Source organism: Erithacus rubecula (assembly GCF_903797595.1).
Source record: "Erithacus rubecula genome assembly, chromosome: 18".
Lineage (NCBI taxonomy): Eukaryota > Metazoa > Chordata > Aves > Passeriformes > Muscicapidae > Erithacus > Erithacus rubecula.
The window spans coordinates 6182565-6208100 of record NC_136670.1 but is presented as its reverse complement, the minus strand read 5'-3'; the positions used below and the strand labels follow the sequence as shown (position 1 = coordinate 6208100).

General features: G+C 54.2%; 1 protein-coding gene and 2 long non-coding RNA genes across 5 annotated transcripts in view; 2 read left to right on the top strand and 1 right to left on the bottom strand.

Annotated features, from left to right (window-relative positions):
* Positions 1-25098, bottom strand: part of LOC306809965 — a 33149-nt gene extending 8051 nt beyond the window's left edge. The window contains exons 1-2 of one of the 3 annotated variants that reach the window (XR_013776329.1): positions 21933-25098; positions 18771-18838 (exon numbers count right to left, since the gene is read on the bottom strand). This is a non-coding gene — a long non-coding RNA (uncharacterized lncRNA). Of the gene's footprint in view, positions 1-18770; positions 18839-18966; positions 19022-21932 lie in introns of those variants that run through there. The other 2 variants (XR_013776330.1, XR_013776331.1) reach the window with 2 other exon arrangements.
* R3HDML (R3H domain containing like) lies at positions 3579-7888 on the top strand. Its single transcript, XM_079321525.1, has 5 exons — positions 3579-3889; positions 5100-5218; positions 5724-5856; positions 6863-6978; positions 7076-7888. The coding sequence occupies exons 1-5, from the start codon at positions 3629-3631 to the stop codon at positions 7206-7208; spliced, it is 762 nt and encodes a 253-aa protein (XP_079177651.1). The 5' UTR covers positions 3579-3628; the 3' UTR covers positions 7209-7888.
* Positions 9105-12327, top strand: LOC306809967. The gene is made up of 3 exons (XR_013776336.1): positions 9105-9333; positions 11265-11353; positions 12156-12327. It is a non-coding gene; the product is annotated as an uncharacterized lncRNA (long non-coding RNA).
* Positions 25099-25536: the final 438 nt, after the last annotated feature.

Genomic DNA, 25536 nt, shown 5'->3' with positions numbered 1-25536 from the left:
TTTTACCCCAGTGAATAGAAGGCTCCTGCTATGGAATCCACATCAACCTGCTCCAGGCAACAGGATGCTCAGGGACAACAGCAGATCCTGACATCAGCAAAGGGCAAAGCCCTGCTCAGTCCAGTATGGGCTCCTATCACTGTCTGCCACCTTGGAACGTGGGTGATGGGTGATGCCCAAAGCCAACAGATGGGAGAAATAAACATGACAGAGAAATCCTGCAAGTCCCATTATGCCTTATTCTGGAGCGAGCTGCTGTCTGTTGGTCATAAAAGCATCAGGGGGTGTCTCTGCCAAGAGAGTGCTTGAACCCAGTGATTTATCTTTTTTGTTCCCCCTGATGCTCATTAAAATGGGGAATTTGCCTGCTGCTGCTGTATCCAGCTGAATGCATGTGCTTCTTGGCTCCCAGCAAGCTCCTCGCTGCAGATACCGTGTGCTTTGGCAGCCGGGCCAGTCTGGGCTGCAGGATATTACGCCTGGCAGGGACACAAACCCCTTCCAGTTCCTGGAATTTGGATTGTCTCATGGAGTGCTGATTAAGCAGTGCTTTCAATCTGCACCCAAGACAAAACCCTCGCCTTGCCTCTGCTGCGTGGCAGAGGGAGCTGCGGTGGGTTCGCTCTGCCCGAGCCCGAGGGAGACAAAATCTCAGAAAAAAAATCCCAAATTGAAAGCTTTGCAGTTAACAGTGTTGGATTAGCATTTGCTGCTCAGGGCTCTGTCTTTTGTGAAATAATAGATCATTAAAAACCACCCTCTCCACAACACAGCCTCAGTGTCCTTACCTCAGTGTGCACTTGGCAGCTGCTGCACCTCCCAGTCTGCCCAGTTAGGATCACTGCTGCATGTCCCCATCTGCCTTTTTAATCTGCTGGGAATGAAACTGCCTTTACCAGCCTCACTAATGAGAGATTTGATATCTGGGGCTGAGTGGAGGGAGGCAGCACCAGTGCCAGGGAGTGCAGCACAAAGCACAGTCCTGCTGCTGGCCCTGGAGCTGACACGCCTGTCCCATAGATGAACATGAAACAGGGGTGTCTGCAGGACTGGAAAGCTGGGGATGGCACTTTGCCCAGCACCTGCAGAGAGATGGCTGGTGTTTTGGGGTGATGTGGTGCTGGAAGGTGAAGCTGAGCTAGTTAGACCCCTACAACAGGCAGCCTGGAAAGTCAGAGGGCTATGGGAGCCATCCTGACACCCTGGCATTGCCAGTGCCATCCACAGCACAGCCCCTCACAGCCCTGCTGGTTCATGGGGTGCTGCTGCTCTCTGCACTGAGGAATCCCCTCCTGCAGTGCTGCAGTGGGGCCAGAGATGCCTCACCTGCATGAGAGATGCATTTCCCTGTCTCCTCACTGGCACAACCATCACCCCACCTGCTGGGTGGGGAATGGATGGAAATACCCCTCTGGCACACGTCTCAGCAGCTCACTGGGGCCTACAGAATCTTGAGTTGCTTTATGAGAGAGACAAATATACAAAGGGGTCTCTTGGGTCTCCTCTGTCGTTGGAGGCTCCCAGCAGGATGAGGCTGTATTGATACACATCAGCTCAGCACCTGGGTGTTATTCCTGCTCCATGCTCAGCTCTGTGCCTCCCTGAGCTCCTGGTCAATCTCTGCTGCTCAGCAGGTCTGTGGGGCAGCTGGGTGCAGCCAGCCAGGCTCTGGGACATGCTGTCAGTCCCTGCACAGGCAGGAGTTATGGGTCTGTGATCCTCAGTTCTTGTCCCAGTCACAGCTGTGGGGATGAGAAGCAGTGATCTGCTGCTGCTGTGGGACTGCCTTCTCCTCCCTGCACTCCATCTCTGCGCCCTTGCCAGCTCAGGAGTGGGAGTTTGACCTTGGTGTTCCTCTTCATGCAACTGCAGAGTCAGATCCTGGCTCCAAACCTGCCTATGGTGAGCCCAAAGCTGGTGAGGCACATGGGCACCAGCACCTTGCTTACCTGTGTCACTGTAGCATGAGGGATGAGAGCAGCAAGCCCTGCTGCAGGTCACACATGGCCACCCATGCTGGCTCTGAGCACAGTGGGATGTGACAGGCATTGCAAGCAGCCCCTCCGGATGGCAAGGTGTCCCTGTGACCTGCAATAACTCAATTGTCCCCTGGCATGGTGACTGTGTAGGATGTTGTAGGGAACACACCTCCACACCCACTGCAGGATATGGCTTTCAGATGCTACAGCCATTTCCCCTCCCTGGGGACAGACACACGGACACAGCAGAGGGAGCACAGCTCACTGCTCTGCCCTGTCATACCCTTGGTTGGGCACTGCCAGCTCAGGTCAGTGCTGGGGCCACGGGCAGAGTCCCTGTGGGCTGTGACAGTGGCAGTGCCCAGCCCAGTAAGTGGCTTCATCTAAAACAGGGGCAGCTGCTGACCCAGGGACGCGTGTGGCCACCAGGCACCCCCATAAAGGGGCACGTCTGCCATCTGCTAAGCTTGCACCAAGGTGGGGTGACCCTGGGGGTCCTGGTGAGTCCCAGCCCTGCTCTTCCTTGCGAGCAAACCCTCCCTGCATCCCTCAGCGAGCTGGACTCGCTTCTCTGTCCCAGCAGAGCCCGGCTCGGGAACGAGCAGCAAAGAGATGAGTGTGGGCAGCCCGAACAAGCCGCAGCCCCTCTGCCCAGCGAGCCGTGCCCCGCTGCTCCCCCCGGCCCCGAGCGGGGCTCCGTGTGCCTGCGTGTGCGCGGAGGCATTCACCAGCCTATAAATCTCCTGGCAGGGCTCTTTCCAAACTCCGGGACATTCCTCGGGGGAAGAGTGCAGATGCAGCTCGTGCGTCAGCGGCCGCAGCGGGCTGCCCGCCGGGGCTGAGCTCCCGTCCCGCATTGCCCCGGCAGGTTGTTCCCGCAGCTCCATCCAGCGCCGCCGCTCCAGCCCAGCGCTCACGGTACGTGCTGCGGGAACATCCTCCCGCTGCTCGGGAAGGGCCGCCAGGGATGCTAGGAGGTGTAGCTGATGGATGAGGGGATATTCCAGCCTTTTCTCTCATTTTTTTTCCCCCTTAAATAAAATACTTCGCTTTTGCTGTGGCTGTTTTTTCTTTCCCTGAGGTAAAAGAGTCATTAATGTTTCTCCACAATGCTTTTAAGTCTTGCCGTGCATTTCTTTATCTGTGTGAGATTTCTGTTTCTGCTGGGGATATATTCAGCTACCCAAACTCCTGGGAAGTTACGGGTAAGGCAGCTGAAGTGACTTTCAGCATACTCCTAACCATGCCTTGTGCCACAGGTACGTGCCATGAGTGAAAAAATAGGGGAGACTTTCTACTGATTTTATCTTTTTTTATAAGAAACAAGAAAACTGATTCCCCTGGCATCTCCCTGACAGTTCTGGTGAATTTACTCTGATAAATATGGTTACTAAAGATATTAATTTTAAATATTGCTATTTTTAATAGGGGAAAACTACTATAATTAATAGGGGAAAAAAAAAAAAAAAAAGAAGAAAATTTGCACCTTAATTTGGGAAGTGGTGCTTGCATGGTGTTTGCAATCCTGAGTGGTGCCTGCGTTGTTTTCTCTCCTAGATCTGCACACCAGCAGCGGGGACCAGCAATCCCCCTTTGTTCTTGCTTAACTCGGCGCAGGAGCAGAAACCTGCCAGCCGATCCCGCCGGGCATGGCTGTGCTGCACCTGCAGCTGTACCTGGCGGCCTTGGGCTGCTGGGTGACGCAGGTGTCCAGCTCGCTCGTGCTGCCCAACGCCACCGAGCTGCTGTCCCCGCGCGGGGGCGCGGCCGCGGGGCTGCTCTGGCCCGGGACGGTCCCGCGGGGCCGGCGGAGGCGGCACCTCTCTGCCCACGACATGAGCGCCATCCTGGACTACCACAACCAAGTGCGGGCACAGGTGTCCCCCCCCGCCGCCAACATGGAGTATATGGTGAGCTGGGCTGTGGCACGGTAGTTTGGGGTGTGGTGGGCTCAAAGGGCTCACCTTGGATGTGGGAGACCCAGCCTAGCAGGGATGTCAGGGAGCTGAGCTGATTCCTGGATTCCTGCCCTGGGGTATTTTTGTGTGTCCCAGGGGCTGAGCAGACCCATGCAGCCTCTGTGCAGATGGAATGGAGTCCCAGCACAGAGATGTTTCCTCATGAGGGCAGATTTAGGATCTATGGGTCTGTGTCTGGGGCATCTGGGAGGTGGCTACAAGCATGAAAAGCTCAGGTCCTAACCCAAAGCCCAGGCAGGAGCTTCTCCCCTGAATGCATCTGTGAGGAATGATCCCACCACAATCTCCAGAGTCCCTTTTGAGTGTTCCAAGTGGCACCAGCTCCAGGGAGAAGAAATGTGCAGGAGTGAGTCAAGGAGGGGAAGCACCTTGAAAAGTTGGATGATTTCAGATGAGGCTCACCCTGGGCAGAGTTTTCCCAGTCTGTCCACCCTGCTTGGAGCTCCTAACCCAGCCCTAAAGTTCCTCCAAGAGCAGCTATTTCCAGCCTACACAGGGCAGGACCCTGAAGGCAGGAGGTGCTCCCAGGAAGGGACCAGAGCTCTGAGGGAGCAGCTGGGTGGTCCCTGGATGCAGTCTGGGAGGAGCACACAGCAGCCCAGCTTGCTGGGTACCAGAGCAGGTCAGACATGCCCGGGAGCATCCTGCACTGCTTCTTGCTTGGCCTAAATTCCTGCCTTCCAAAATAACTCACACAGGCATCTCCCCAAAGGCGTTCAGGATGGGTGAGGGAGCTTTAAATAATGCATGAAGGAACCAGCTGTGCTCACCGGTCAGGCTGTGGCCAGGGCTGCTCTGAGGGCTGGGACAGCTGTGAGCTGCAGTGGCAGCACAGGGCTGCCCCTGTGCTCAGCTCCACCTTGTGCAGAACTCATTCCTGGAGGGAATCACACACACAGAGCTTGCAGTGCTGCAGGGCATCTCTGCTGTGCTATGTTGTGTGTCCAGGAGCTGTGGTGGCAGCTGGGGAGGTCCATTGCTCCTGGACATGCTGCTGTGCTTCCTTCCCCTGGGCTTTTCTAGCCTGATGCATGAGTCAAATTTTTTGGACACTCAGGAAGCTCCCACGGCACAAAGGAGCAGGTTTCTCCTCTTCCCTCCTCTGGGATTCTAAAACTCCTGCCTGCCCTTTTCCTTCCAGGTGTGGGATGAGCGGCTGGCCAGGGCAGCGGAGGCGTGGGCTGCGCGCTGCCTGTGGGACCACGGCCCCCCCGAGCTGATGAAGTATGTGGGACAGAACCTCTCCATCCAATCGGGCAGGTGAGTGCCCTGCAGGCAGATTGAGCTCCCCAGAATGCTGGAGGAGGAGCAGCAGCAACCCCTCAGTCAAGGAGCAGAGGGGCTCTGAGCTGGCACTGCAGGAGAGTGAGATAGAGCTGAGAGGCACATCAAGGACCCCGGGGTGGAGGAGGAGAGCCCAGCTCTTGCAGGAGGGTAAATGCAGGAAAGCAGAGGTGCCTGCTGCTCCTTTGGGAAGTATGCCATTGCTCCCCTCTCTGCCAGGCACCTGGACCAGGAGAACACAGGTCCTGGATCTCCACATGGCTGAGTGCTCAGGTGTCACTGGTCCTCTGGCCTCCAGCACAAGTGGGCTTGGCACAAAGATGTCATTACCCCCTTTTCCCCAGGAATGCCTTTTCTCAAAGGGGCCCTGGCTCCAAACCATTTCTCTCCTCCACTTCCTCGGTGTGGAGCTTTCCCTTCCTTTCCTTCACCATGCCCTCTGGTGTGGAGGAGATCCACCTCACCTGTAGCACCGTTGCAGGTACCGCTCTGTCATGGACATGGTGAAATCCTGGCAGCAGGAGAAGCAGCACTACTCCTTCCCCTACCCCCGGGAGTGCAACCCTCGCTGCCCCTCCAAATGCAGTGGCTCCGTCTGCAGCCACTACACACAGGTGAGCACTGCAGGGAGCCAGGGCAAAGGGGGCCTTGTGCAGCTCACAGCTCTCCTCCTGATCCAGGATCAAACCCTGGCAGCTGCCAGCTCCAGGTCAGGCAGCAGTCCTCGCAGCTGGCACTGCATCTGCTGGTGGAATGCCAGTGATGCTCTCCCACCCTGGGCATTTCCAGCATTTGGGCTGTTGCAGGAGGAGCAGCTGGAACCTTCTGGCCAGTTCACAAGGAGGTTTCCATTTTTTAAAAAGCTTTTCTTCCCTCCTTTGACCTTTCTCTCCTCACTGCACATCTGGAAACTTAAAGGTGGTGAAGAGAAAAAAAAAATTGCTTTGTACTTTTGCCAAGAATGAATCCTTTTGTCTGTGATGGAACAGCTTCACAGCACCCAGCTGTTTCTGGCTCCCTGGGAATGCAGCCCCTTCAAGCCCTGGCAAATTCCCACACAGCCTGGCCAGCACAAGGTGGAAAACTCCTCTGTTTCTCTGCCTGGCAGCAGAGCTGTGCCAGCCACTAACTAGCTCTTCTTCATGGCTGCAGCCTTTACCTGAGCATCTGCATCCCCATGTGGCTCATGCATGGGGATGCTCAGGGATGCTCTGGGTTGCAAAAGGGCAATATACACTTTTTATGGAGGAGACTTAACCTGGAGAGGCTTTCGGGAGAGCTTCTGTCTTTGCTTGACCTCCCTGTGTGCAGGGTAAGCTGCTGACCATGATTCAGTGTGATGTTTAGGAGCTAATTTGGGTAAATTGGAGCAGTGACTCTGCTGCTCATGGATGTGAGCTTGGCAAGGCAATCCTGTTTGCAGGCAGTTTGCAGGTAGGAGAGGGAGAACAAAAAGTCACCCTCTGGTAACAAAGCACTGCCTGTGATGGGACAGAGATTGGGGCAGTTGGGATGCAATTCCCTGGTGGGACAGAGCCCTGGACTGGCATCCTGGGGCTATCAGCTGCGGGATGTCTGGTGGATGGACACCAACAGTGTCTGTTCTCTGTCCTGGCACAGATGGTGTGGGCAACCTCCAGCCGCCTGGGCTGTGCCCTGGGCACCTGTGCCAACGTGCAGGTGTGGGGCAGCACGTGGCGCCACGCCATCCTGCTCGTCTGCAACTACGCCATCAAGTAAGTGACTGGGGGAGAGCCCCCGTGCCACCCTCCCTCCCCACACCAGTGGCAGCGGGCTGATGATGCTCAGAGGTGATGCCTCCTCTCTTTTTAGGGGCAACTGGCTGGGTGAAGCACCCTACAAGGTGGGGCGGCCGTGCTCAGCCTGCCCCCCCTCCTATGGCGGGGGCTGCTCCAACAACATGTGCTTCACTGGAGTCAAATCCAACCAAGTCAGCTGGTTCTAGGGCTGCAGCAACCCCAGGAGGAGCCCCAGGAATGGAGATGGGGTGAACGAGAATTATTTATAACACTGACCCCCCCAGCAGCCTGGCTGTCCAACCTGCTTCATCCCTAATGCCATGTAGGAAAATGCTCTTCTAACACACCTCGCCAGCAGTGTTGTCTGGCTGCTTCCCACTCTGCAGGAACTAGGGACAGTTCAGGTCCCTATTTTCTGAAACACAGATGGGTTAGGGGTGCATGGAGGGAGTGGGGCTGGCTGGCATGGTCCCTGCTCTGCAGACTCGAGGGGCTTTTCCCACTGCCCCTGGGTGCCAAGGCAGAGACTGGTGGAAGTGAAAACCAAGATGTTCCCCTCGTGGTGAGCAGCTGGGTAAGTGGGGAGCCCTGAGCACGCTCCTGCCTCACAGCAGCCCCTCTGACCGTGGGGCCCCCAGCTCTGAGCCCCCCAATAAAGCAGCCTGGAGACCCCCATGCTTGTGTTGGTTCTCCCTCACTTGCAGCCTGAAGCCTCGGGGTGACACCGAGCCAGCGCTTTGCTCTGGTTTTGGGGATAAGCAGCAAAGGGGCTGCAGAAGCCCTGGGTGGGGCTACGGGCACAGGAGATGCCTGGGTGCTTTGCTCCATCGTGTGGGAGAAGCCAGCACTGCTGGGACACGGGCTGGTGATGACGCTGAAGGGCCACAAACTCCCTGCCCTGTCCAGGCTGTCCCACACCACCCCACTACTCTACCTCGCCCCCAGTGCCACCCAGCACCCCATTATCCACATCCTCTCCCTCTCTAGAACCTCTCAGCGCTCAGCAAACTCTGGGATTCCTGCATTGCAAGTCCTTGGATTGGCCCATCCAGCTGTGGATTCCTGTGCTGGAGCCCTCTGCACTCTCCCCACCACATGCTCCCTTAGGATGTGCTTTTCCATTCAGAGGAGCAGATATCCTTAATTTTGGTCCCTCAGGGCTGCAGGGTTTCAATAGCTGAGATGTTGAGGCGATCCTGAGACTGGCAAGGATTCCTCTGTGCTCCTCCAGCCTGTCACCTCTTCCCTGAGATGTACAGGACATATGGAAGGCTCTGTGCTGATGGACAATAATTTTTCAGCTTCAGCTGTGGATTCCCCATGTACTTGGTATCCTCTCAGCAACACTTGTTGCACATGGCCCTGCTGGCCTCAGCACAGCCCCTGGCAGCCCTGCTCCTGCCATGGAGCCCCAGTGGCACAGGGGCTGCCACAGCCTCACGGGGAGGTTGGGGAGCCCATCTGCACATCTGTCACCATCAGGTCCTGGATGCAGCAGTCCCAGGGGGAGCACTGATGACCACAAGTGGCTGTGGCACCTCGATTTGGGGAGCAGAGAGAGACAGGGAGGAGCTGCAAGCACCCTGTGCCCAGTCCTGTGCTGAGGGCATCACCCTGCATCCCTCCACAGCTCCTCATCCCCAAGCAACCTCTGTGGTTCGGCACTTGGGGACAAGCCCTGGACTCATGGCCTGGCATTCTGTCCCTTGTGCCTCACCAGGCTCTGCTCTGCCCTCACCAGTCCCTACACTTGTCCCCCAGGCCCTGTCCCCCCACGCTGTGTTTGCCCTTTGCTGTATCCAGCCTCAGACCTGGTTTTCCCACCTTGGGTGGGTGATGGCACAAAACCCAGCAGCACCAGGGGCACTGCCGAGCTGGGTCCAGCCTCCCTGACTCCCCGTGGCCGGGGTGAACCCCAGCCTGGCGGCTGCCCCAGCCTTGACACCATCTGGGAGCGGGAGCCCCAAAAGAGTCCAGTAAAAGCCGTGTTTGAGTTTCTAGCTTGGCAGCAGTTACTATAGCTACAGCAACGGCACCTTGCAGATTGGTTTCCATAAGAGCTTGGTTACTATTTAACATCTCCACCCACATTAGCCCTGATTAAGCGAATCAATAAGATAACAGGAGAGGCAGGTTTCCTCGCCCTGCCTCTCCGCGCTCCCTCCTGCCTTCACCTAGTTCCTTAGTCAGAGACATTTTTATTTATTTATTTAGATTTCTTTTCGATTCCTCTACTTGCTCTGTTTTTGGCCCCAAGTCCCCATAGCAGTGGCCGGCGAGACATGGTCAATGTAAGCACCCAGCTAAGCGCTAAGATGGAGGCTCCATATGGTGAGTACAGCGTTCCCATCCCGCGCTGCCGGCCCGGCTGGCTGGCGGGGACGGGGCTGCCCCGCACAGCAGCCCCCAGCCCGGCCCTGCCCTGCTCCCCCACCTGCACAGGCTGGACATGGAGGCAGGAGAAGGGTTCTGCTTGGTTTTGCTGTGATGTAAATCCTCTGCGTGCGTTTTCTCTCTCACTGTGCTGGACCCAAGGAGGAAGGCACGTGCCCGAGGGAGCCCCACGTGCTGCAGAGGGGCTGCGGCTGCTGCTGCTGGGCTGGCAGCACCGGCGGCAGCGCTTGAGAGGAGCTGCACTGCTGCCCGAGCACACACAGCCAGGATGCTCCGGCTGCGGGCTGCCCGCGGCGTGCCCGGGCTGTGAGTGGGCACAGTGGGCAGGCTCCCAGCAGGGAGGGCAGTGCCTGGACTGCAGCAGCCTCCAGCCTCTGCAGGGCACAGCATCAGGTGGCACAGTGCTGCCTGGGCACCTGGCCACAGCGAGACGCCTGCCAGGCCTGTCTGTGCTCCTGCTGTGGCACAGTGGGCACCAGCCTGGAGCAGCCCCTGTTGTGCTCCTCGGCTGTGCCAGATGCCAGCTGCCAACAAATGCACCTGGGGGACAGGTGTCCCTGCCTGGGCTGACACCAGCCCACAGTTATCCACAGGATGGGTCAGCTGTGCCTGTGCTGCGGCATCCCCACACAGCTGCTTTGGTCCTGTGTGTTCTGGGAACCCCTGGAGTTCCTGGAACTCCAGGCTGTGGAGTGAGGTCCCAGCAGCTGAGGTCTCACAGTTATGAAGCTCTCCATCACATCCTCGTGGCTCTCCAGCACTTCCTCGTGGCTCTCCATCAGATCCTCATGGCTCTCCATCACTCTCAAGGGCTCTCCATCATGGGACTCTCCATAATACTTCCTTGCCTTCCCTCACTCTGTTTTTCATGTCCTGTTCCTCTTCTCTTTCACAAGCCTGCAGCCCCAGCCCAGCCCACCTTCCAGGTACTATGTGTACAAACCCAGGTCCCAGGAGGGCTTGTAGGACTCCCAGGCCACTTCTTGCACTTTGCTCATGGCCTCTCTTTGGGTGGTTTCTTCCCTTGATCCAGGCTTGATCCACAGGTATCACCTCCAGCCCTAATCCATCTCTGTTGTGGCATTCATGCTGCCTTGTGCCTCCTTGCCCCAGCACTTTAGTACCCTGCAGATCACTTTATTTCAGGTCACATCACCCCATGGTGAGCCACAGCCAGACACAGGGCATATCAGCATAGGTCCATAGCCTGTGGTAATGGAAATGTGAAGGAATTGTATAGTATGTGCTGTAGTGTCACTGGGCTGGGCTGCAGCAGGCAGTTGTGATTAAGCACTTATGGAATGCTGAGTTTTAGCCTACTTTTATCAGGTTGCTCATTTGTGCATCCCCAGCCTGAAGAGAGGAGCTCTGTTCACCCCTACCTCTGAGATCTGGAGCCAGCACCAGGAAAATGCCCAGAAAACTGTCCAGGTTTTGGTCTGTTTAGTGCAGGTTGTATCTTTGTGTCCAGCTGGTGCTGCTTGGACAAAATGCAAGGAGCCATGTGATGAAGGACATGTGTGAGCTGGTGAAACAAAGGATCAATACCTCTGAGATGTGCAGAGGGTTGGATCCTGGAGTCAGAACTGTCCCAGGAGGAGCCAATGCTGAGCATCCTCCAGGGTGAACCCTGCTGCTGGTGGGAGATGGCCCCTGACCCACCCAGCTCACAGGGACTGACTGCACCTCATTTGCAGGGGAAGGGGAGGTCCAAGGGATGTTCCCATCAGCCTGGGAGACCTGGTGTGCAGGGTACCTGCATCCAGCTTTGCCCCAGGGTGCAAAGCCAACCTCATTTCTGCAGTGATCAGCCAGCTTTGTCTGACACATGCAACACCAGGAGCTGAACCAGCTCTTTAATCACTTAGCATGAAGTTTTTCTGCCCACTTGCAACTGGCTCTAATGTGAGCAGCCACTTGCCAGCCCTGGCACATCAGTGACCTTAAACACAGGCAGGTAAACATTGCTGGCAGTCACTTTCTCCTGATTTTTTTTTTTTTAATTTATTAATTATGATTCTTAAAGTTGGTTTTGTTTTAATTTTTCAATCTGAGAGTCAGCAACTGAGATACATACTGAGCTTGGGCAAGTGCAGGCAGAGCCAGATGCTGTGGGGTGGATGGGGAGGAATCACTGCCCATCCCACCTGTGGCTGCTCTCCCCATCTGCTGCTGTGGCTGAACAAAAGCAGGCTCTGGCTGACACTCACTGCAAGCCTGGGGCCAGGCAAGGGGGAGAGAGAAATAATAGGAATAAAAAAGTGAGAGGAAACTCAGAGTGTTGGCAAAAGGAGGGGAGTCCTCATAAATAAAATGGGTGGAAAAGTTATCCAAACAGAGGTGAGGAAGGGCTGGTGGGATGGGGGACTGGGCAGTGCCTGGCTTCCCCAGAAGCTCTGTAGGGCTGGGCTGGGGCTGGGCAGCAGAGTGGGCACAGCAGCCAGGATGCACCATCCTGCAGATGGCAAAGTGGTGGCCAAACCCTTCCCAGGGTCACTGGGAAGTTTGTTCCCTTGCAGAGCAGTGGGGAAGCTCACACAGTGGTGGTGCTGAGCCCCAGCCATGCCCATAGTGATGCCCTTGCAGCCAGCAGCTCCCAGCCCTCAGCAGGACAGGCCATGGAGCTGGCATGCTTGATGGAGACACAGCAGGCTCCTCCAGAGGAGCCTGCAGCCTTGGGGAAGGTCACAGAGTATTTTCAGTTTCTTTTGACTGATGGAAAGATTTTTCTGATTTCCCCTTTCCCCCATCCATTTAAGGAGCTTCAGGATTTCAGCATCCATCTGAAGTCAGGGATATGCTCTATTGGGGAAGCTTGGCACTGGCATCCAGCCTTGGCACAGTGAGCAGGTCTGGCCCTCTCTTGGCAGTGCTGGCATCAGTAGGAGCATCTCCTCACTGCAGTTACTGCAACCCTCCCCATGCATCCCTGCCCCAACACCTTGGGGGCACTTGTTTCCCTCTCATCAGACCTGAGCCTTGTGTAAAGGAATTGGAGGATGCCCTGCCAGGCAGTGACTAACCAGGCCTGTCCCTGAACCCCAAGTGGGTCCCTGGAGGAGAAGGGAGTGATGCTGCAGCTCTGGAGAGATGTGGAACTGGAGGCACATTCAAAATCCTCACCAGCACCTGCTGAGGACAGGCTGTGAGCTGGAAGGGCTGCACTGGTGCTAAATCCCTGCAGGAAGCTGCAAATAGGTGTGTGAGAAGGTGGAGGATGGAGAGGGGGCAAGGGGAACATCTCCTCCTGGGCAGTGAGGAAGGGATGAGCCCCTAGATCCACTTTTATCCTCCCACTGAGACTTGGGCACAATTTGGGCAATTGGTTTCAATCCCAGTGCAGGCTGCACCACTCCTTCATATTTTGGATCTTCTCAGAGCTGGGGATCCCCAGGGCTAGTGGTTACAGCAGGGACCAGCACATGGTCAGGGCTGGCCCTGATCAGTAAAGCAGCTTTGGAAAACAGCTGAAAAATGTGAGACGTCACTGCTGCTCAGGAGCTCTGGTCAGATGTGGGGAATAGTTTCAACTGAGGAACATAAGAGGGGGCCAATTTTCTATTTTAAATTTTCACTGCCAAATGCATGGAATTTTTTACAGGTTTCCTCTAGATATGACCTGAACTGAGCTTTTCCTCCTCAGCTGCTCATGTCAGCTGTTCTTTAATTCCTCTGTTTACCCCTTGTTCTCTGTGTCCATGACCTGGCAGACATCAGGGACTGATGGGTCTTAGGACACCTGGCACAGCCCCTTTCCTTGTCCCCACTCTGGCCATCCCTGCTGGATGTTGGGGTGGCTGTAACACTGGTGCTGGCAAAGTCAGCACTTTCCAGTGCCTGAGCAGGGTATTGGAGCAGCCAGGAATAAGCACAGGTATTTGCTGGGATGCAAAAGGGACAATCACTGTGTTAGCAACTTGGCCAGCTCCCAAGAGCTGTTTGCTGGTGCTTGGTGAAAGTTTCCTTGGGGAAGAGCTGAGGATGCTGCTCAGTGTCACAGGAAGTCTGCACTTACCACAGGGCTGTGACTGCTCCCACCTCATTCTCCAGACATTTATGGGGCCAGCAGCACACCCTCAACTTTGGCTTTGCTTGAAACACAACGGTATTTTTATAGGGGGAGTGAGCCCAGAGGGCTGCTGTCAGCAGGAAATCAGCTCCAGCTCTGGAAGGTGAGCAACAAGTGGCTCAGGAAGGCTTGAAGAGTGTCTGAGAGATGCTCTGAGCTCAGCAGGGCAGCTGTAGGTCTGCCAGTCATACTCTGTTAGTCATCTGCTGACATTTCTTAAATGGAATTATAAAATGTTTATTTAGCATGGGTGCAAAGAGGTGGTGAGTGGTGGTGGTCCCAGAGACAGCAAGGGCTGGGTGAGTTTCTTTTACAAATAGCAGTATTTACAGCAGGACTAGGGCCAGCAGTGGGGGACAGGGCAGAGCCAAGGGGTACATCAGGGGATGTCTGCAAGTACCTCTGCCAGCAGGCTTGGGGTTAGAACAGGGCAAAGACTGCAAAAAAACCATCCATGACTGTTTGTGTTCAGGCTCCTTCTCTGTTTGCTTTCCTCAAATACTCAAGCAAACAAGGTTCCTGGCAGAAATGTATGTGGAAATGGCAAATGTTGCAGAATTTTCAGGGAAGGTGAATTTCGGGGTAGCAGCTGTGTGGTGAGCCTGGGGCTGAGGGCTCTGCTCTCCTGTCCTGGGCAGAGGCTCTGGGGCCTCTGAGCAAAGCTGGGTCCCAGAAGCAATTACTCCCAGGAACAGCTCCTGTCTAAGCCTCAGCCTGAGCATCAACAGAGATTACTCAGCAAATCCCTTTGGGAAATACACGTCTCAAAAACTAAAGGTAGGCTCAGGGTGCTGCACCAAAGGGGTGGGAGGAGCAGCTCATGCAGAGCAAGTGGCTGTGAAAATGCACCAGCAGTCAAGGAACAAAGAGACCCTGGCTCTGTGAGGCTGGACCAGACTTTGAATCCCAAAATCCTGCAGTCACCAGAGGGATTCCAGCTGCATCCCCACAGTAATGGAGCTCTGGTGCTGAGAGGCAGATGGGGACCATCACTGTGAGCTCAAGCCCTGTGAGCCTCCAGCACCAAGGTGTCCCTGAGGGCACAACTGCAGCTGGCAGCTCCTGCTGGGCAGAGGATTGGAGGTGGGGAATGGGTGCTAGTGTGTGCCTCCATCATAGGTGACCAGGCACAGCCCATATTTTCTGTGACAATGCTCTGGGAGTATCTCCTCCTCCTCTGCACATCCAGGCTGACAGCCTGATTTTCACTACAGCCCTACAGACCTCAGACCTTGCTCACTCCACTCCAGACTTCTCAGGGCAGCATCTTCCCTGCAGCTTTGCTCATCCATCTGTCAGGGTGGGTGGCTCATCTCCTGTCACTGAGCACAGGGAACCCAAACCCCCCAGCCAGTGGTGGGGACCAGCAGCCACCTTTCACCTGCCTCTGCACCAGAAACCTGTCCCAGCCATGGGTGTGTGTGAGATTTTATAGGTGATAAACCCTGGGAAAGTGGGAAACACAAGGAGAGACTCACACTCAGCTTCCTGGCATGGCCCAACGCTCTGGTTAGGAGAGCCAATGTCAACAGATAGACCCAAAGGAAGGAGCAAAACCAAATACATGGGCACTTCTCAGAACAAGAGCTGTAAAACCTGCACAAACCTGAACAAGTGCCACAACACCAGTTTATATGGTCAGAATCAACAGTTAAGCCCACTCAACATGTTTGCCAACACACAAAGGACAGCCACTGTGCTGGGTTTATGGCCCAGTGCCCTTCGTGGAGGCACAGCCCAGCTCCTCCTGCCCCACTCAGCCACTTCTCTCTCCCTCTGCTCCCAAGGGATGCTGATCATTTTGCCACATGTGATAAAAGGCTGCTGCTGCTCCTCTGCAGCATTCCAGCCTGCCCTGGCTTCCACCCAGCTGGACAATGCCTGCATCCCATCCAGCATGTGGGATGGCAGCATCCACCCCAGCACCCTGGTGAAAAGCAGCAGCTCAGCATGGGAAGAGGATTCACAGGTGCTACCACCACCCAAGGGATGTTGCCATGGGCTGTGAGGCTGGCCATGGTGTCAGGGCACAGCAGAAGGTGCAAAGTGACAACTACTGCAGGTCCCCACACAGCTCAGCCACCTCTCAGCTGCAGTCACTGCAGCTTGAGCACGTCCTGTGCCTCAGGTGCAGGTGGCCCAGCAGGGAAGAGTGGACAAAGCACTGATGGATGCCTGAGGGAAGCAGCTCATGCAGAGTTTAATGCTGGCAGGCCAAAGCAGCAGCAGGAAATGAGGAGTGGAATAAGGAGGCAGGAGGGACAAAGGGACAAACAGCCAGGCTCCAGACCCACAGCCCTGCCCTGCCTAGAGTCTGCTGCCACCATGGTGGGACCCAGGTGGTGGAAGCAGAGCCAAGTGCTGCCTGTGGCTCATCCATGGGTGTGTTCCTGCAGGCTGCCACTGTCTGGGAGAGACGTCTGTTGACTTGGGTGTGTTTCCTGTTAGAGCCACTGAAACCTGTGTGGCAACCAGGGGTGCAGGGAGGTGTCATGGGGTCACACACAGTTCAGTCCCAGCCCTGCCCTTGATGCTGCTCCCTGCTCCACATGGCAATGCTGGCCATCAGCCCCTGCTGCCAGCACACCCCTCCTGGGCACAGAGCTGCAGTCACTCCCCATCCCTGACCCACCAGCAGCACTCTGCAAGTTGCTGGCTGTGGGCACTCCATATTAACTCAAATGCATATCAGGCAGGGTTGAGTGGAAGCAGAAGCTTGTGGAAACAGGACAGGAATGGTTTAGGAATGCTTTTGCTCCATCAGATTTGTTCCTTCGAGATGGTGCTTGGGGCCCAGTGTCTGGAGGCAGGAATGAGCTCTCTTCTCCTTGGGACAGCTAAAGCAGAGGTGGGCTTGGCAGGAAGAGAGTCATTCATCCAAGGAGGAAGAGAAATGCAGGAAAATAGGTGTTTCAGATGGCTTTGTCCCTGAGTTAGTTCTCTGGACACAGAGGCCAATGAGACCAGCCCTACTTGGGTCACAGCCATGCAGCCCAAGGCTGAATTCAGAGGTGCCCAGGTCTCCCTTTCAGCAGCTCAGTCACTCAGTGCCTGTGAAACCCTACTGAAGTGCCACTCTACTCCCTCACAGGATTTTCCTCTGTCATTATAAACAGGGCCACACTTGCCAGAACACACTTCCCGAAGAAGAGAAAACTCGGGGTGCTCAGCAGCCTCCCTGCTCCCCTCTGGACTGAGCCATCCTGTGATGTTAGCTGGGAGGGGACACCAAGGTTGCTGCTCAAGGATATGGTGTTCTGGCTATTTATATAGAAACACTTTAAAGCAAAAGCAGTCAGCTTCTCCCGGAGGAGCCAGACCCACCCTGCTATTAGACACACCCAGGCACATTTTCTGGATCTACCTCCAGGGCTGCACATAGGGTCAGGTATCCCCTGCCCTAAAGAAACCCAGTGGCAGGCTAGAGATGAGTGTGAGGCACCTCAGAAAGGTGGCCCAGAAAGCAGCAGGCCCTGCTGTGGGCACTGACAGCAGGGCACAGACCCAGAGCCACCTTATAATTTTCCTCCGGGCAGTGGCCAGAACCCTTTAAAACCTGCAGCTCTGCTCACAACCTCCTGCTCCCCATCAAATCTCATTGTGACCAGCATTAAGGGATTATCCTGGCCCTGCTCTGCGCCACAGCAGCTCCTGGGCATGGCTGGTGCCCCGCTGCCCGCGGGGGGCTCGCCAGCTGCACGCCCCCAGCCCGGGGCCAGGCTGCCCTAGCTCTGCCCACCCAGCTGAGCACCCCTGGAAGATGAATGGCAGCAGATACCACCTGCTCCAGGAAACACCAGGTACCCCCCAGGTCCCCCAGCACCTGCAGCAGGGAGAGAAGCAGCTGCATAGCCAGCGCTGCAGAGTTCGTGTGCATGAAGGGCATTGCCAGGCCTCCAGTGGGGATTGGGAGCAGCCAAAATGTGCTCCTTCCCACTGGTATTGCTGGTCACCAGCATCTGGGACCCCCATGTCTCTGGTTTGTGTTTTGCTTCGTGCAGGGTGAACATGCCAGGCTTGTGGGTGGTGATGGCTCCTGTCCCCAGGTTGGTTCTGGGGATTGAGACAGAGACACCCCAACATGGGCAGCATGGTGGGTGCTGTGACTGCTGGGGGAAGAGCTCATAGAGTCAGGCTGCATCCCATGGACAGCCCAGTGATTGCCTGTGCTGTCTGGGAAGTGATTCAGTCATTCTCAGTTCAGTGCCCGGGCTGTGGCCTCAGCTGTGCTGGGGACAGATCTGCCCCTCTCAGCACAGCCTCTGCTCCTGAGCCAGGTCTGCACGGGACCTCTCAGCCCCCTGATGAAAGCTTAGGAGCAGCTAAGAGAAAAACACTTCCAGTGTGAACTTTACTGGTTGCACAGAGTCCTTACCAGGTTTTAGGGTTCCCCTCTGTGGCTCCCTCCAGCTTGTGCTCAGCCCCTGAGTCCCAGCACTAACAGGGGACTCAGTGTGGAGGCCAGGAGGCTGGGTGGGCTTGGGATGCACCAAACATGTCCAAGTTCCTGCAGAGCACTGCCAACACAGTGAGGAACTTGGACATGTTTGGTGCTTCCTGAGCCTTGGACCCCTGTGCCTCACAGAACCTCATCCCCAAAACACCCAGTACCCTCCATTCTGCTCCAGGACTCAGCAAAAATTGAGCTGCTCCTCTTGCTTGAGCAATTCCTCCCAAGCAGGGCTTGTGCTGGTGGTGGGGTTTGTGTTCCTGGGGCAGCCTGCAGCTCCAGCCACCATCCCAGGGATGAGATCCCCATTCCAGTGGGGAGTCACAAGCTGGGGGCTGCTCCCAGCAGTACCTGAGCTCTTTATCAGCTGGCAATCAATTTAGGAAAGTTCATGGCTTCAGCGTCCCACAATACGTTTACTAGAAGTAGTTCATTTCCTCAAATGATGCAGTTTATGGTCATAATATATTTTAATTTCTTTATGATACAAGAGGCCAATGGCACTGGGACTTGCAGGAATGTGAAGGGACAAACAATAGTGTTATCCAGTGTTAGAGACCTGTGTGGAATGCTCACAGCAGTTTCCCATGTTTGTGAGCTGGGAGCCAGGCAGGTGCCCTCAGTGTGCTGGCCATGGGTTTGTAGAACTGTAGGGATGTGTGGTCCCCTGCCCTTGCTGGTCCCCATCCAACAAACCTTGCATGTAGAAGGCTTCCATGTTCCATACCTTGCTTTTTGCTGTGTTTTTGTTTCTCTGGCAGTGAGCAGGAGGGTTGTGTCACACAGCAGGGTGTGTGGTGGGCGTGCAGCTGCTGTGGACATGGAGTTCCTGAATGTTGTCTGCTTCTCACTCACCCCTTGCTGTGCTCTGGTGATTGAGGACACTGGGGACATGACAGGTTATTCAGGCACTCCACACACTCCTGCAGAGAAAAACCATTTTGTACTAACTTGTTTCCTTCTGTCTCCAGAAATTAGAATCTCACAAATTTTAACTCACCATGCCCTTTGTTTTTTGTTGGTTTGGTTTTATTTTTCATGTCCAGCCTGCCTTTCCCAATTCAGACCTGCCAGTGCTCCCACCTGCAGCAGCCTCTCTCCTTCCTGTCCTGGGATGATCCCCCAAGTTCAGCTCCCCAGCTGGGGCTGACTTTGCCAGTCAGCCCTGGGCAGGAGGGCAGCTGGAGCTGTTGGGCCCAGGAAGATGCTTTTTGCCCTTGAGGTGCCCTTGCCTTGCCCTCCTCCAGGGCCATGGGCTCAGACTGTCCCTGACACCCTTGCCCTGTTGCACTCTCCCTCCACCCCTCAGCACCACTGCAATCTTTTGCCTTAATTTTGAGGGAGGGCTGATCCCAACAGCCCCAGCAGCCACTGGAGGTCACTTCCAGGCGTGGCTTGCTGATTCACCCAGCTTTGCAAAAAAGATACTTAAAAAAAAAAAAGAAAGGTAAAACTTGATGTGTAACCACTATTGATTTTGGCTGTTCTCCTCCTTTACCTATTGCTCCACAGCTGGAACGATTCAGGGGCTGTTTCATGTGTGTATAATGAATGCATAAAGTCAATGAAACATAAAAGCCCTGCAAACAGCTGGCAGGGCTGAAGGGAGACACTCACTGACTGAGCTCAGGAGGGATCCTTTTCCTTGGAAGCTTCAGGATTACTTCAGGCCCAAAGGACTCATATCTACCTGCTAAATAAATTCTCCCCAGGTTCAGAGTGGGCTGCTGAGATCCCTGCCACACTAAATGAGGCATGGAGGGCAATAGGTGTCTCCTGCTGGCAGCAAACCTTCTGTCCAGTGCTGCTGCTGAGGCTCCTACTCCCCCATTTAAATGGGGCTTAAACCACTGGATTTCAGCCAGTCCAGTCAGTGAACCTGGAACAGCAAAGTCAGAGCTGTTCTGGACTTCCTCCCAGATAGGCAGGAGAGTGTTCAGCAGGAAAGTGTCCTGGTCTCTGCTGGGTTGGGGTTTGGAGGGAGTGCTGTGCTGGTGGTGTGGGAGGGAAGGGAGGGAAGTGGGATCAGTGGTGAGAGCTGTACTTGGGCCAAGTTGTGTAATGCAAGAAGAGGAATCTATTCCCCTTCCTCTCTTGGCCCTGAGCTTATTGTGTGATTTTATATGGACACAGAGCAGACAGATTTCCAGAGTCACAACTGCAAATCTGCAGGCCCCAGAGCCAGCTCAGCTTTCAGGGGCTGCAGTGCAGGCAGTGATGGCAAATGCACATCAGCAAATGGCATTTCAAGCACAGCCGCCCTTCTGGGAACAGCCCAAATTTACTGTCCTTGCATAATAACAGCTCCCAGGAGAAATAGTAATTACTTCCTCAAGAGTTCAGAGCCCTTGTTACTCAGGATAATAAACCCCTTTCCAGTCCTGTGATGAAAGGTAAGCACAGTGTTATCACCAGAGCAGTATATGCTGAAATGGTCTGTCTGCCCCATGTTTGGAGTTCTTTTCCTACCACTTTTGCAGAACAGATTTTTATTTTAGCTCCAATAATTGCCTCCAGGCCCAACATCATCCCAGCTTCAGCTGAAATGCACATGTTTCTTTTGGAGAGGAGTTTGGGCAGAGTCTTACACCTTCTTTAAAGTAACTCTTCCCCATAGCCTAAAGCTGCCTCGATTCTCCAAATGGGGATTTTGTGGTTTGGGGACCAGGACAGTATTGGCTGGCTTGGCTACTTTTGGATAACTTTGGTCAGAAACAGGCTAAATTTGCAATGAAGCTGCCTCTGTCACCCTGAGCTGTGCTGGGGAGCCTGGGGTGCCACCACATATCCCATGCTGATCAGTGACAGTGTGCCTGGGGTCTGCTCAGGGATTGTCTGTCCTGGGCATTGCCCCAGCCCCAAACAGCAAATCTGCCCCAGCCCCAGCGACAGGCACTTGCTTCAGCCCTAGGGAAAGTAAATCACCAAGACTGATTGCTGTTGAACAGGCTGATAAAATTGATTGCATCTTCCCCAGGCAAGGTCTGGCACATGGCTGTGGTCTCTTCCTGCCTCTCATTGTGGATCTTTCTGATCCCTGGATGGAGCTGGTGGCTCATTTTCACCTCCACCAAGTGTTTTGCTGGGGCAGGGATGTGCAGTGTGCAGCTGGCAAGGGGCAAACAGACCCTAAACAACTTCTGCTGAATCATCCATTTGCCTGGAGGCTTCTCACAGCTCCTGGGGACATTCTGGGGAGGGACATGGGAGCAGACCCCCCATCTGTGTGTCTGTCATATGATTGCCCAAAGCAGAGGCAAAGATCTGCTCCCTGGGGTGGGGGCTTGTGAAGCTGCACTGACCTGCAGCCCCCCAGCCCTAAAAAATTCCTTGGAGCTGCTTATTAACACACTAACAACTCTGCTCTGGAGTCATGGCACGCCGAGGTAGAAGGCAGGAGGGTTTGACAGTATGGCCTAAATACCCCTGTTTACAAAAAGTCTGACAAAACACAAGCCCTTGGCTTTATCTTTCCCATTTGGAAATAGTCACCGAGCAAATATACTCAAGGCATGAAAGGAGGGGGGTTTATATTGACTTTAGAAAAAGCTGTTCTTTAAAAACAGGGAAAAAAGCTCATCCTGGAGCTGTGCAGACTGGCTGCAAGACCCAAAAGTCCTGTGTAGGGGCTTAAAGCATGCCTGCTAATCTGTAGCAGTTCTATGTGAACAAGTCATGCAGTAAACTGCTCTCTGTTAATTTTTTAATGCAGAATAAACAGGTCAAGAAATGATTAGCATGAGAATAAGTTGAGCTTAATTGGGAGAATCAGAAAAGATGAGAGGGAAGAGGCAAATTGGAGTTATCAGTTAACCATAGAGAGTGGCTCTGCCTGCACAAACTCATGTTCCCTCTTGTTTTTCACACCCTCTGAAGCTGCTTTTTTTTTTCCCCCTTCCCTTACTTAAATGATGAGCTAAAATTGCTGGTACAAGCACAATGAAAGCCCTTGTTTCTCCTTCTCATTTTCTCTCTGCAATGGCTGGCCAAATGAATTGCAGGTGATAAGGCTCCTACCTGGTTACTCCCGAGGTTCTTCCCAGAAAGGAAGCTGCTGACATTAAGTGCAAAATCCAACTTTGTGCAAGTACCAGTGCTGTGCTCCAGTGCAAAATTTTCGGTGTGATCCTGGGAGATCCAAGGACTGAGCAGACAGGTCCGTGGGCAAGGGAAGAGCAGTCTCGGGACTGCTTGAAGTGGAGTTTGGTCAGTGGTCGAAGATCTATATTCTCAGATAGGCAGGACTTTGTCCACAAACTGGAATTTGAAATTTCAAAGGGGGAAAAAAAAAAAAAAAGGCAGAAGGGACCTTTGCATGTGTGGAGATGACTACTGTGGTGACGTTCCCCCGGGGACTTTTGTTCTTTGTCTTGTAACTTGGGCTTCCTGCTTGCCACAGCTCACTCTGAAATGGCCCTGGGCTGAGCAGAGCCCATCTCTGCTTCCTGTGCATGTGGGGGAAAAAAGCCATGTGAAATATTGCAGCTCTCCAGTGGCCTTGGAGCTGTGAGTGACACGGGAGCAGAGCTCTGGAGTCAGCACTGCCAGGGCCAGTGATGGCATTGCCAGGGAAAGCTGAGGCTGATCCTGCTGCCTCTGGGCACTGCCTTTTCTACTGGGCATTTCTTAAGAGTGTAGAGCTGTGAGAGAGCAAAGCAAAGGGCAGGAGGCCCCTGGTTGTGGTCCATGCTCAGAAAGTCTGCAGGCAACCCCAGACTGGGGTGCCTGGTCAATCCATTCAGGATCCTGCATGAGGCAGGAGAGATGGGCCAGCAGGAACATAACACACAGGGGCATCAAAAACATAGGGCCAGGCTACTCACAGGGTGCATGGCTGGAGATGAAGGAGTGTAAAAATTGGAGAGAGGTTCAGCCAGTGTCTAACCATGAGCACAGTCAAACACCAGCTGGCTGCTGAGGCTGCTCTCCATCCTTGGAGATGTTCGAGACCCAACTAGATAAAGCTGCAAGGAAGCCATGCTGCTCTCAGCTGGCCCTGCTTCCAGCAGGAGTCTGGAGCAGAGTCTCTGAAGTCCCTTCCAACATCAATTTTCCTCTGATCCCACTACACCCTGTTCAAGAAGCAACAGGAAGGAGTCCCTTGAGGGGAGCCTGCTCATTTGCTTGACATGCAGAGCTAACAAGCACAGTAGGTGACTCCATCCTTACCAAAAAATGCCCTATTAAATACTCTGTTCCTGATCCTCACCTATTGAGAAGCACAGATCTTATTTTCAGGGAATCCCCTTTAGGTTTGCATAAATTTGCCAGATGGGGATATATAGATTATTATAGAGAATTAGTGCCATGATGTTCCAGTGTGGAAAAGGATTTACTGCTCAACAGATAAAAATTAAATAATCACTTGGCACAGAACAGTTCATGCCCCAGAACTGTCATGGTCTCCTTTGCAACCATGGCCTGACATAGGAAACAGTGGGTGGAGTGTACAGAAAATGGGGACAGGAGAGAGGAGCAGATCTGGGGGCTGAACTTCCCCCTAGTCTGGGAACAGCCTTCACCTACAGTGGGGGTCTTCCAGCTATGAGTTGTCTCTCTGTGGAATAAAGACAGCAAAACATCTTCTGTAGCCAGAAGTGTTTGAAACAGGCCCACAAGCAGCTGCTGACTCAAACATCTCCCACCTAAACCAGCTCCAGAGCTGTGGGGACCTGTTGGCCAGTACAAGCCATGACTGCATTGGCAAGCTGTCCCAAAACTCACCAGACAAGGATGCCAGGGGGAGATAAGGCAGAAGACACCGGGGGAGACATCATTTCCAGCAGCAGTGGCCAGGGAGCAGCCAGTGCATTTCCACCAGAGCCCATCTCCAGGGCAAGGGAAACACGCAGTGTCCTTGGCTGGTCTGGCCCTCGACCTCCACACCAACACGAGGGATTGGGGAGGGGACACTGGTGACCCACAGAGGACACTGCCAGCGAGAAAACAACAGTCAACACAACCCTGGGTGGAAAACACCACGTCCCATTGACAGCCCTGGCCTTGTGAGCCACCTAATGCTCTCCAAACTTCCCCACTCCTTATCTGCCGCTCTCCCGCACACGCTGCCTCTCTCATTTCTATTCCTGGCCCTTTTAATCCTTCCTGCCTGGGAAGTAAACGGCCTTTGCAGCCTCCTTGCTCAGCAGGCTATTGAAGCAAAGGGTTTGTTTTGCTGAGCAGAGCAGAACAGGCCCTGCTTTTACGATATTTTACTAGACGCTGTGGCAAATCCTGCACATATTTGACCTGGTGTCTGTAGCATTTATCTAATCAAAGGGATCACCGTGGCCTGGCTGGGATGGGGATGGAGGTCCCTGGGATGAGGCTATGGAAGGGGTTATGCTCTACTCTTGCATCTCCATCCCAGTCTGCATATTATAAAACCAATTTTTGGCAAGGCATGTATCTGCCTGAAGGAAGAGCCATCAGCACATGAGCTCTGGCCTGTCCCTCAGGAGCACTGACCAAATGACTGCTTCCCCTGCAGCAAAGGATCATTTATCACCATTCCCAAGTGAGAAAGCAGGGACTCACCCCGTGCTCAGATTCAATTCTGTAGACCTGTAGCCTCAGGGTAGAAGAACTGTTTAGAAGTGCTATGTAGGTCATGGTTTTGGGGGGCAAAGAGCTGCTTGAACAATTCCATGTGCTCCTAAAATGTGAATAGAAAATCATCAGTAGCATAACTGCCCAAAGGCATGCACTGGTGTGCAGCCAGAGACCTTGGATTGGTGTTGTGGCAGTGATGGCACTGTGGCCAGGGCAGCTTGTGGTGCCAGTGGGGTTGGGGCTGCTTTGGGGTGCCTGGGAAGAACAAACACAAGGCACTGGGAGCCCAGATCAGCAGCGTGTGGACTCAGTCGCTGCTGGTTGCGAAACCAGGGGCTGTTTTCAATGCAGAGCAAACTGATACCAAATCATTAATTGCTGCTTCTCTTGCACCATGCAGCCGGTGCCATTCGGAGATCGATTGAATTCCCACTCAATGATCTCGCAATTGCACTGAAAAGTCTCAGTTCTGGCTGAAGTGGAGGGGTGATGTGCCATGGGGAGCTGGGGAGGAGAGCACAGGCAGCTCTGGCCCCCGCTGCCCAGCCCCAGTGGGGTCAGACCCAAGGTCTGGGCAAGGCACAGACCCTGTTGGTGCTGACAGCAGACATGGCACCCAAAGGAAAACTTCTGCTGCAACATGCCTCATGAAACTTTTATGGCATATCAGCCAAAACCCAAGGCTGGAGGAGTCCAGCACAGTGATTTCAGCTGTGGGACAGGATCCACCCCAGCGATTCCCAGGGTGTCTGTGCCGCCCCTCAGCCCTGCTCGCTGTTTGGGCATGGCTGCAGAATGGGATCTGTTTTTATGTAGGGCATCCAGCCCCCTGTAAAACTTGGTTTATAGGGAAGTAAAAGGAGTCACACATTTTACTTTACATAGCAACGTGTGTAAATTTGCAGGTAGGATCTGACCTTCTCTGACCATGAGGGAGAGAAAAGGAGAAGGAGTGGAAGGAAGGAGCAAGAGAAGGAAAAGCAGGAGTGTAGGCAACCAGTGGTGAGGAGAGGAAGGCAATGACAGAAGTGGAGAAGAACCTTGTTCTCCTGGTAGGGCTTTTTCCAAA

Bases quoted from the DNA above. Each gene is read 5' to 3' on its own strand.
- R3HDML (XM_079321525.1), top strand. From the start codon at position 3,629: ATGGCTGTGCTGCACCTGCAGCTGTACCTGGCGGCCTTGGGCTGCTGG. The intron at 5,857-6,862 runs GTGAGCACTGCA...GTCCTGGCACAG, and splicing joins TCTGCAGCCACTACACACAG to ATGGTGTGGGCAACCTCCAG. The intron at 6,979-7,075 runs GTAAGTGACTGG...CTCTCTTTTTAG, and splicing joins GTCTGCAACTACGCCATCAA to GGGCAACTGGCTGGGTGAAG.